This window comes from Capsicum annuum, chromosome 6, assembly GCF_002878395.1.
Source record: "Capsicum annuum cultivar UCD-10X-F1 chromosome 6, UCD10Xv1.1, whole genome shotgun sequence".
Taxonomy (NCBI): Eukaryota; Viridiplantae; Streptophyta; class Magnoliopsida; order Solanales; family Solanaceae; genus Capsicum; species Capsicum annuum.
Genome location: NC_061116.1, coordinates 220,066,997 through 220,079,064, shown reverse-complemented (window position 1 = coordinate 220,079,064; position 12,068 = coordinate 220,066,997). Strand labels below are relative to the sequence as shown.

The 12,068-nt window shown below is 31.5% G+C and overlaps 2 protein-coding genes and 1 long non-coding RNA gene across 4 annotated transcripts; 1 reads left to right on the top strand and 2 right to left on the bottom strand.

Moving 5' to 3' along the window:
- Positions 1 to 6: 6 nt before the first annotated feature.
- On the bottom strand, positions 7 to 1,424 carry LOC107873843 (T-complex protein 1 subunit beta-like). The gene is made up of 3 exons (XM_047414597.1): positions 1,187 to 1,424; positions 705 to 773; positions 7 to 479 (listed from the first exon to the last, which is right to left on the bottom strand). Exons 1-3 carry the CDS (start codon positions 1,422 to 1,424, stop codon positions 316 to 318), a joined length of 471 nt encoding a protein of 156 aa, XP_047270553.1. The 3' UTR covers positions 7 to 315.
- Positions 1,425 to 2,068: 644 nt separating this feature from the next.
- On the bottom strand, positions 2,069 to 3,513 carry LOC124885223. 2 transcript variants are annotated; one of them, XR_007056820.1, is made up of 4 exons: positions 3,362 to 3,513; positions 3,220 to 3,287; positions 2,312 to 2,377; positions 2,069 to 2,217 (listed from the first exon to the last, which is right to left on the bottom strand). It is a non-coding gene; the product is annotated as an uncharacterized LOC124885223 (long non-coding RNA). The 2 variants fall into 2 exon arrangements; XR_007056821.1 differs by having other exon boundaries at positions 3,231 to 3,287.
- An 886-nt stretch (positions 3,514 to 4,399) lies between these two features.
- LOC124899362 lies at positions 4,400 to 5,767 on the top strand. The gene has a single exon (XM_047414068.1). It carries the CDS (start codon positions 4,894 to 4,896, stop codon positions 5,563 to 5,565), a length of 672 nt encoding a protein of 223 aa, XP_047270024.1. The 5' UTR covers positions 4,400 to 4,893; the 3' UTR covers positions 5,566 to 5,767.
- The last annotated feature ends 6,301 nt before the right edge of the window (positions 5,768 to 12,068 follow it).

Genomic DNA, 12,068 nt, shown 5'->3' with positions numbered 1-12,068 from the left:
AGCAATAGAACAGCATGTACTTGAAACTTCAGTTTAGTTGCTTTACTGTGATTTCAAATGTTAACGCTAGAAAATAAAGATATCTTCAAGACACACATGCCACATTGCACATTAGCATTGATTTCAATGTTCATTGCTACCATTTGATAAAATTAAAATCATAGTTTAACCAAAACATGCTGTTTAAAACATCATTGTCAAATTGTCTAGCTGCTGAACTACTGCAGCATAGGAGAGTAACAAAATAAAGAAAAAGCCATACGCAGATAAACCTGAGACCTAAAGTAAAATAGAACGAACCAAATACATCCTAGGCTATGCTCCTGCTATGGATAAGCTGCTAAATGCAAATGAAATACGGACCTTTAACCTCATGAACGCATCAACAGATAGTTTTGCAAAATGCTCCTTGTCCTGAGACAAGATTTTCGAGCTCAAAGTAGTAATTGCAATACTCATCAAGTCTGACCTAAATTTCTCTGCAACATTACACATTTATAAGAAACATGTACAAGAAACACATTATTATGAGAAACAATTATAGGTTCATTACGATATATATTAGTACCATTTATTGCTTTCCAGAGCAATTTATCAGAATGAATTACTTTAGACAACTCACACAACCATAAAGAAGAAATTTTATAGAAGATCAGAAATATCACTGTTCTGTTTAAAGTGAGACTAACTTCAAGCAAAGATACCTGCATTCTTTTTATTATCAACCTTCAGCAGCAACGCATTGCGGGCACATTCAGCGGCCTTCCGGTAACCTGGTTTAGAGAAGCCAAAAGCTTAGACCAATTAAATGTACACCAAGTTCAAGTACCAAATTAAAGTACCTCAACAAAATTAACTTATCATACAAGAACAACCATGATTCCAAGTCCTAAAGATTTCCTTGAGACATGATTCTTAGATTCTTAGAAAACCCAACTACAGATGCACATAGCCACATGACATTCTTTGGACTACCAATATACCACACATAAAGCAGTCATTTACAGATTGAGAAGAGAGCAATTAAAAGAGATAATTACCAACACACACTAACAAACAGCAATCAAGCAAAGTAGTGTTGTTGCAGGCACTTATATTCAAAAGTTACGGACTTATGAAAATTGAAGTAAAACCCCATATTTTCCAATAGGACGATACTCCAGGGTGTAATATGAATAGAACAGACCTAAAATAATTGTCATTGGATGAATTTTTGAATTAACCAGCTTCTCTGCCTCCCTTAAAAGTTCTCCAGCCAAAACAACTACAGATGTTGTCCCATCACCAACTTCGTCATCTTGCACTTTAGAGATATCTAGTGAAAAGGTTAAGGTAAAACTTTTATATGGATATCGATAAGTTGCAGTTCTGTATACCTTAGTATTTCCGAGTAATAAAGTTCCCAGCAGATTATAGTGGTCCATTTTGTTCCCCAGAAACACACATACACGGGTCTTTGTATCTACAATAGACAATTAACAGAGACTACCGAGTCTTAATGTAACCTTTCACAGAAGCCTTGTCACCTCTAAGTACCCATTTTATCCATCTCACAATATTAAACAACAAATACCATCGAATACACTCAGTGCCTAAACAATTAAGTACTGTCCTCCTTTATACTGTTTAGCAGTGGTCAAATTCTCCCTATCAAAGTATCAACAGCTTCCAAAAGTCTGAATGAAAAAAACACTTAATTCACACCAAAACACCTAGCATAGTTGCTTACCCTTGTAAGTATCTAATCTGCAGCATATCTTTCTGAAAAATTCAATGCATTAATAGTTTAACACGTATCTATCTATTAACTGACATGTCCTTTCAATCCAAATAAAGATATAGAATTTAGTACAAAAATCTTTTGTGCATCACTTTTACTAAAGTCTAACTATGCTGTTGGCAACTGAAGACTTGTAGAACTCCCAAAACTGACGTCTTCTTTGTCAGCACTACAGCTAACAGCAGTCAGCAACACCTTTTCTAGAAAACAAACTAAATCTTTGAGATGCGTACAGTCAAAATCTCTTAATGAATATAAATATGAGTCCACTGACCCCCCCCCCCCCTCCCCCCTCTCTCCCAGAAAAAAAGAAAAGAAAGGATACCAACAAGGACCTTGGCAGCAGGATTGTCGATATGGAGGGACTTCAAAATTGTGGCGCCATCATTTGTAACTGTAACACTATGACCTCTCCCAGTTGTCTGTAAAATTTTATCCTGCAAAACAACACATAAACAAGATACTATCAATCCACAATCCAACATTCCTTCAAGCAAAGCTGAAAACTACATACTCTAAGAATGAGCTTACCATTCCCTTAGGTCCTAAGGTTGTCTTAACCAAGTCCGTAATTGCCATTGCCCCCACGAAGGATGCCTAAACTTAAAAGAAAGGCCATTCTTCAGTAAAGATGACAGATAATAGTGTTTAGCAACATAATTCATGTTTTCTTTCACAGAGGAGTAGAAAGTCATAACATTTTCCCTACTATCACCAATGTAATCATATAATATGGCAGTATTTACTGGACATAAGAGTCTAAAAGTTAATCTTAATGTGGCACGATATTAGTGTATTCCGAACAATAATGTACAAAAGATGGAGTGTTTTGTGTTAAGTCCTATTGTGAAAAAGTTGTTGAATAGGGAGGAGGTTGTCTTTCCATATAGGTTGACTAAGATCCCAAAGGTATCAAAAAAAGTGTGTTTTCACTTTGTTAGCAGCTAGAGGGGTGATCTTAACGGTTGAGAATCTGAGGAAGAGAAAGGTTACTTATGTCGTGCTTTCTGGCAAGAAGGGCGAAGATATCAACCACCTCCTCGTTCATTGTTCGGTAGCATGGAGATTATGATGGGAGATTCTCACATGGTTGGTATATTTCGTGTGATGCCAGGAAGGGTGAAAGAGGTAATGGCATGGAAGTTCGCATCGCTAGTTCTTATGCTGGTTGTTTGGAGCGAAAGAACTATGAGAGACTTTAATGAAGTCGAGATTAATTATATTCAATTGACGAGTAGTATTTTATACCTTATTTCTTTTTGGTGCACCCATAAGGTACTTTTATGTGTAGAAGATTGGGAGTGGTTTGTAGAAAACAATCTCTTTTTGTAGGCTTTCTACTTATTGAATTACTAACATATTCTTTGTTCAAACATTAATAAAATTTATTACTTTATCAAAAAATGGCTGAAAATTCAATCACAGAGAAAATAGCCTACATGAAATGTACCATTCTAGCTCGCTCACCCTTTTCTTCGGTAGCTTCATCTTTAAGAATCCTGTCAATCTGTGAAACTATAACGTAAGCTATAGAATCTACAAAATACAGGAAAAGGGAATGGAAGAAAATAATCCACTAACATATCGCCATTAGAAAGAAGACTGAGCCGTGTAGTTAAGACCAAAGGCTGAAGAATAGCTAAAGCAATAAGCAGCACACTGACATCAGAAAAATATTAAAGACGTTAAGAGCAATAATAACAATTATAAACACTGAAAATGATAAAACTCAAAAACAGAATTCATAGTGATAGAACATGAACGAAGTGAATCAAGAGAAATTTCAGCATACAAGAACATGAAAGAGCTTTAGCTTTAGCATAAAAAAGAATAGTCATAAAAGAAGAACATGATTTTTCAGTGGAAGGAATGACAACACTAGTTCTTTGACTGATTCAATATCAGAAAATATTTACAGCTTGTTTGGATGGTTGTTATCTATTGTATTGTATTGTATTGTTCGTTTAAATATAGTGTTTGTTTTGATTATTACTTAGATTTTATTATCGTATTGTTAAATGCACCGTACGTAACGACGAAATGTCCCATCTTATGTAAAGACCGATTTGGTGTGATCACGTCGTTACCTATTTTATTCTTTCTCTTTTTTTGTCATTTAATAACCTTATTTTATCCTTTACCTTACTTTTTATAACATCTCTACACCATAACCTACTTTTCTTATAGGTTTGCCCTTTAAATTGCTCATGTGTGACATTATGTAACGACGAAAACCGATACAAACTGTCCGAACATATATTCATTACGATGATACACTACACTACAATACAATTCATTGTGAAACAAAATGTAACAACCATCCAAACAAACTGTTACCGCGCAGCGTATAAGGACAAAGCATACTAATCAACCATGACTAGGTGTAAACGCTTATGTAGCAGACACATATCATGCATCATCGTTTTGAAACAAACACATTACACAAGTAAGTAATTTCACTAAAAGTCAAGTCCAAAAGAATCATCAACACTGATCCATACTCCATTATCATAGAAATTATAGAATTCGTAACGAAAATGACAAAATCATTTACATTTGAACTATCACTTTCTTCCTTCGAAATCCAAAGGCTAGGGCTCAATACAACACAACATAAAACACAACTCAATTACTACTCATGCATTCGCCTAACATAATCCTTCTCGTTTATACAGCTCGGGATTCACTATAATTGCGAAAACATGTATACAGAGTTCATGAAAAAGCGACAAGAGAGTAACTACAGAGGAAGATGAACCTTCTAGAACAATGCTGACGGCTTCGACGGAGAAGAGAAGTAAATGAGAGTAGAGGAGAGGTATTCGCGGGGAAAAGATAATCTGGAGATAGGGAGAAGGTTCGCGAAAATGGAGCTTGAAGGTTTAAATGATCTTGGACGGTATTTTATAGTGTTTGCTTGAGGGTATATTGGTCATAAGAAGAACTATGGCCCGCTAAGATATTGAAATTTGATAATTTTGATTTTCTAAAAATATCAATTTGAGATGCCCTACTGTCTTCTTATCTTTGAAAAGTCTCTGTAGTCTCGTCTCTCCTCCTCAAATTTGCCACAATATTAGCAGCTAAGGGCTTTCATAGTTTTCTGCGGAATCATGGCAATGACTATAACCACAGCAATGGCATCACCCTCCCGCCGGCTGCTTATCAACTCACAACATAGTACCCTCATCACTATCCCCAAAAATGTGGCAATTTTCCCAGCAACAACAGCAGTTACAAATCAGGGGTTATTGAATCTGAACCACTCTGTATTCTCCCAAGTATCCCTAAGACCTTTGGTGAAACCAGTATGCGCTGCTGGTTCAGGGCTAGAGGCAGATTTGGGTGATGATGAGTCTTTAATACGCGTTAAAAATGCAAAGATAGTTGTTGAATCGGAAGATGATGACAAGATACAAGTGAGAGTAGATGTGAATGAAGAAGATACGAGAATAGTTTTCGAGAAAGTTTTGACAAATTTAGCAAAATCAGCCCCACCTGTTCCTGGCTTCCGCAGGGAGAAAGGAGGGAAAACATCTAAAGTTCCAAGGGACTTTCTACTGCAGATACTTGGTGAAGAACGCGTTACTAATTTTGTAATACGAGAAATTGTTACCTCAACTCTTGCTGATTATGTGAAGAAGGAGAATTTGACAGTGAAGGATAACAAGATTAGCACCACACAAACTGCGGATGAACTCAAATCATCATTTGCTCCGGGAACTCAATTCGGATTCAATGCCATCTTAGAGCTTGAAAAATCGAAAGCTGAAGCCACCACATAAACCCCATAGAAGATGTGAAGCTTTTATCACTGTTTTTAATCTCTTAGAATGACTTGTTAGTATAGAATCAGTAGTTCTTGAGGCCAATAGATTGAAGAACCCTAAAAGCTATTAATTACTGTTTGGCGTATTACTGGTTAAACTTGAAATTGAATTGTGATTTCCGTAATCTATTGAAATTGAATTGTGATTTCAGTTGGCACTTCTTGGAGCAATATGGAGATGTGAGAAAAACTTTATAGCCAGTTAAACTACTCCATCTTCTTACTAAGACGGATACATTGTGCAGTAGTAGTCAGTTTTTCTGATACAAAAGATGAAAATCTCTCATTTTTTTGCTTACATTTGAGATATATCTTATCATTTGCTTTTTTTGGCATCAAGATAGTTGGTTAAAGTGATACAAAGGAAGGAAATTTGAACTGCTTGAAGTGATCCATGTAGTGATAATGATAGTGACAACAGTTAATTCCAAGAGTTCATGTGGATCTTTTGCTTCACAGTTTGCAACAAATCTAAGAAATGCAGAGGGAGATGCGAATTTGTACGTGTGGACATGAAAACTAAGCGATGAAGTAAAAATTCTCATTGTCATTCCAGATGACGCTGTGGGATATTGCTAACTGTTGTGGCTTGATTATGTGATAAATTTGAAGCTAGTGGTATGTGAGAACATGTATTGCAAGTTCTTACAAGGGCGTATTAGAAAACGGAAGACTCGATTGCATGCTTACTATTCCCACCATGCTACTGATGAAGAGAGACTGTCTCATAAGCGGAAGGATGTTACACTTACCCTGATTTTTTGGTGTTTCTGGTAGGACTTTTTACAAGTCTCACATTTTCCTTTCTATTAAATCCACCCTTTTTTTTTTTTTTTTTCAGAGAATTAAGTTTTCATTGGGATTGACTTTTGACTTTTGACTTATAAGTCAAAAGTTAAGTTAGTAATTCTAATTTATGGCTTTTGACATATTTTTATTATTTTAGTCTAAAACCAAATTCTTATAAGCACTTTTAAATTTATCCAAACACTTGATAAGTGCTCAAAACACGGATTCAAATGGGCTCCAACAAGTATGTACAAATTCAACTTTGTGTTTGCTTGCTTATTCTGTAAATAATTCATAATTATTGTAACGACCCCAAAATAAGTACAGAAGACAATGACTTTATATGTTCTTCAATAAGTTGTCCAAGAATTGGAACTTATTTGGATGGACTTTGGAAAAATTCAAAATTAGGTGGCAAGAGAGGTGTGAAAAATGTAAGTGCTCATCATTGTGGTGAATTAAGTAAGCTCACAGACTCTCTTTACATAATGTAACAATGTCTGTTTTGGGCCATATTACGGTGGCGCGATATCGATCGTTCTCAAGAAATTCATTACACTTATACATCTATTTATTTTTAATCCAATGTTATGTAATGGTGATACTTTAAATTGGCAGGTTATATTATAAGTCGTTAGTTGACCTATCTTAATCCAAGTAAATTTTGAACGGCTTTGGTTAAACCTGTTATTTGATCTATCTTGACCTAAACCATTTTGACCCATGTAAACTTTGACTTTGTTGGGTCGCGGTGACCACTGTAATAACACTAGTCATCTTCATCTAACCAAATTTAACCCAAACTGCTTATTTAATTTGCCACCTTAATGGCGTCCTGGAGGATATAAGCATGAAAATGAAGTTGGATAGCAATAATTTGCCAAAAAAGGCATGAATATTTTGCCTTTTACATTACTAGTATACGTGCCAGCACGATAAATATTAGAGGAAACGAACCATTTACAATCTTAATTTGACTTGTTAGAGTATATTAGATCATATTATGTTAATAAAATTTCACAATCATCTAATTTTTCAATGTCATGCACTCAATAATAATTTTTTTATTAAATTGAATAAAACAAATCAATTAATTGTCAAAAAACATTTCTTTCTTATTTTTCTTTATTGCATTATATCATCTATTTTTTCATTAATTTACTAATTTTACTATATTATTCAATTATATACGAATTATTTAATTAACTAAAACTTTAAAAATTAACTCAAATATAAATATCCTCAATTTATTACTCTCCCTTTTTGTGTTCATCTTTTTCTACTCTAATATTTTAGTTAGTCTTTATTCATTTACTATTCTATATTGTATATAATAAAATACTATCTAATCCAAAACTAATTTGTTATTTTTATTTTATCTAAACTATTAACAAAGAATTACTTTAATAATTTTTCATAAAATATATTGATATGTTTCAAGATATTGTCCTCCTTATACATTATTTCCTACTATGATATTTTAATTTATTTTTTCTCATTTAATATTTTGTCTATAATTCAAATGATCTCATAATATTTTAAATTAAAATTTGAATTAGTTTAAATATATGACTCTTTGATTATATTCTTATAAAACGTACTGGTATTTTATTTAAGTAACGTTTTTTTTGGATGGGGAGAGGGGTGGGGAGTTTACGATGTGAAATTAAAATTAAAGTTTTAGCTACTTAAACTTTCAAAATTAAGACATGTTTGATCTTTTTCTTAGAAATAATAAATAAATAATCAAGTTCATGTTTCTCTTTAATGTGTAGTTATAAATATGAAAATATGAAACTTCTTTAATGCAGAATCAATTTGCCATTTTACCTGGTTGAATAGCATAAACAAAGTATTTATATATAAACTTGATTTTTGTAATGCAAATATTTAAATGTGATAATGAATCAATAATACAAATAAAAATCATAACAATTAATAATTTGATAATTGCATAAAGATCTCAAATATGCTTATTTCTTGCAAATTTCATATACATTTATTGTAATAAAGTTTTTACTTAAGGATCAAAGTGGCAAAAAAATATATGCACATAGACAATAATTATAAAGTTTTATGTATTGTATCTTCAATCAACATAACTATCTAGCTAGCGTGAAGTTAATGTAGCAACTTCTACTTAATAAGTGTATTTATTTTGCTGACAATTGAAGAGTATAATAATTTTCGTGTACTTAAAATATAGTACTCCCTTCGTCTCAAATTATGTGTTATCATTTTCTTTTTAGTCCGTTCCAAAATAAGTGTCGTCTTTTCTTATTAGGCAACTTTTTAAATACACAATTACCCTTTTACCCTTATTGGTCCCACTTAATTAAAAAAAAGATATTGACATATTTTTTGATAAAGGATAATTTGGTAAACTTTACCAAGTCTTTCCTTTTTTCTTAAATTCCGTACCCGGTCAAATGGCGACACATAAAATGAAACGGAGGGAGTATTATATATACAAAAACTTGTCATATACATAAAGCAATCACATAAATAATATTAGTAACGAATAAAAAGTCAAAATCAAACACACCAATAAATAATAAATAATAAAAAATCTGAAACTGATAGTAATGGCTGTGCAAATGCTCATTTAAAGAAAGAGGAGAAAAGATAAACCATAAATAAAGCAAAAGAATTTATGAACAGACATATACCAAAATAAAAAAAAGTCTTTTACAGTTTTCAAGTAATTGTCCCCTAATTGTTCGGCCTTATGTAGATTATTTTTGAACAGTTTTTATGTTTTGCTTAAGCTATGCTAGGAATGGGGAATAATGTGGGTGAGGGTTTAGATTTGTTTAGTAGTATATTTTAATTTTAAAAATTGAATGTTAAAACTATTCAAAAGATTTAACTTATTATTCTTTTTATCACGATAGTTATTTATTATTAGTGTCATATATATGATTTTTTAAATTGAAAAGTCCCAAAATCTTTGACAAAAATAAAATTGAAAAGTTATTGCAATCTTCAAACATTAGGCCTGTGTAAAATTTTATTTTTCAGTTAAGAAAAATCATTTTTGATTCAAGAACTGTATATCAATATGTAAAGTTAAATATGTGATAAAGTTGCAACAAATTAATTAGCATTAATATTTTCAAAAATCCTGGTAAAATTTAGTAAGCTTAAAAATTTAATTTTATTATAAAGTATATAAAATATAAACATTAAATTTAGAAAGAGTTACTAATAACTAATAACAATTTCAAATAAGTTGAAATTGAATTATATTCATGATAAGGTAATAATTTTTTATCATTTAAATGCGTGCATCCACTAAAAAATATTTTTTCCTACAAACAACTTGATGGTTGCTATTTTATTATTTGCCATTGTGGTTATAATGGACAATTATTATTTTTCAAACAATTTGAAATTGAAATTTAATTAGAATTTTATGATTTTTTGAGATAATTATATATAAAAAAAAAACATCCGTAAAATAGTAGTTTTGTTGCATTTAAAAGTATTTTTTTTTTTCCAAATAACATGGTGGTACCAAGTAAGATTTTTTTTTCTATACAAACATGTGTTTAAACTAAATAGATGGTTCCTTTTGTGATTTTATCTATTATTTTCATAACTAATATATTTAGTTTAAATATTTATCTATTAAACTAAATATATTTGATTTTTATGTGAATATTTACCTTGTTGCTTGACTTAATATATTTTCTATACAATATTTTTTTTCGTATCGTTGCTGAAATATAATTTTAAATTTTTGTGTGTCACACCCCTCTTTTCACCGCGTCCGACCCCCGCTAGGGGGTTGATTTTGGAGAAAAATGGGTCTTTCCAATTAAAGTAACGTTTTGAAAAGGGATTATTTTATTTACAGAGTCGCCACTTGGAATTGAGTTTGGGTGTTCCAAGTCACCTTATTGAATTCCTATTCAAAAAGAAAATGACTCTTTAATTTTTATTTTTCGATCTGCGAACTAGAAATCCGGATAAGGAATTCTGTTGACCGAGGGGAAGGTGTTAGGCACCCCTCGAGTCCCGTGGTTCTAGCACGGTCGCTTTAATGACTTACGTCCGGCTTAAATTATTTTGATAAATTATGTTTGGGTCTAAGCTCGCTCTCTTTTGATATTTAAAATCTGTCTACGTCTCCTATATTAAATAAATCGATGAAAGTTAATTTTTAGAAAAATATTTATCAAAGTGCGTTATTGCATTCTTGAATTTTAAAATTATCTCAGAAATATGCGTACGCCGCATTCTTACTTGAGACGAATATTTTAAATGTGCTTAAAATTTAAACAAACAACAAATTGAGAATACAAAGTAAAATGATTTAAATTTTTATGCTACTTCATACATAAATATACTACTACAACCGTTTAATGGACAAGATATATAGAATCAAAATAAACCAATTGAAATAATTAATTATACATACAACATTGAGACAACAACTGAATCATGATGATAAAGAAGTATTAACAAAAAAAGTAAAAGAAAAGAAAAATAAATAAATAAATTAAACCCTTATACTCTGCTCTAGTGTAATTTATGTAAGGGAAAATCACTGTGTCATTTATCATGAATATAATAACAACTATTAGTTAAGATATAATTGTTATATTAAAAGATTTTTCTCTTTCTTAACATTACCTTTCTAAAAGAGAACAAGGCAAACAAAGGATTGCCTTTTTTTTTTTTTAGTATATATGTACTTCCTACAACACTTATTACTACTATCTAATAAAAAAAGTTTCTGTCTCTTCTTTTAGTATATATGTACTTCCTATAACACTTATTACTACTATCTAATAAAAAAAAGTTTCTGTCTCTTCCTTTTTTTTTTTTTTTTTTTTTTTTTTTAGTCATCCTTACTTTATTTTCTAGTTAATTACCCATGTAATTAAAATGCATGCTGAAACACTCAGTCTGAATCATGCGGGTGGCATATTGTTAAATCAAATAGACAAATATAATACTATTCTAACAATAATTAAACAATGACTAAGCGAATTCCTTACAATTATTTTACGTTAATTCACTCTAAATTTAACAATAGTAAATTTCAACATTCTTTTGATAGCATCATAAAAATAATAACAATGGAAATCATTCAAACACATATAAAAGTTGAGCAATTTTATATTATTGGAATCAAGTCCCACATGATTGTGATGTTATTCTATACAAAGAAAAATTAAAAATTACCTCTTGACGAAAGTAATATCCAATCAAAAGAAAGAAAAAGCTATGAACTCGGAATCGCGAACGAAACCTCAAACTCTTTCCCTTCTTTCTCAATTCTCTTCTTTCTCTCTCCCTGTGTTGTGTGTGTGTTTGTAGTATAGTGGTGTAGTGGTTTTTTCTTTTTTTTTTTCGTGTGTAGTGTGTGCAGTATATATAATCTATATCTAGTGTTTGTGTGTTTTGTGCGTATATCTAATATATAATATGTAGTCGTAGTGCCTGTGTGTCTTGTGCATATATAATATATAATATGCAGTAGTAGTAGTGTGTAGTAGTAGTGTAGTAGTAGTGTATATAGTATTAGTAGTCTTTAGTGTGTGCAGATATGTAGTATATATAGTAGTATGTAGTAGTGTTTGTAGTTGTGGTAGTGTGGGAGGGATAGTGGGGGAGGTTGATTAGGAGTGGGGGATTGTGGGTGGTTTGGGTAGATTTAGG

Coding starts and splice junctions, on each gene's coding strand:
- LOC107873843 (XM_047414597.1), bottom strand. CDS start 1,424: ATGGACCACTATAATCTGCTGGGAACTTTATTACTCGGAAATACTAAG. Junction 774..1,186: donor TCCAATGACAATTATTTTAG/GTCTGTTCTATT, acceptor TCTCTAAACCAG/GTTACCGGAAGGCCGCTGAA. Junction 480..704: donor TGATAATAAAAAGAATGCAG/GTATCTTTGCTT, acceptor GTAATGTTGCAG/AGAAATTTAGGTCAGACTTG.
- LOC124899362 (XM_047414068.1), top strand. CDS start 4,894: ATGGCAATGACTATAACCACAGCAATGGCATCACCCTCCCGCCGGCTG.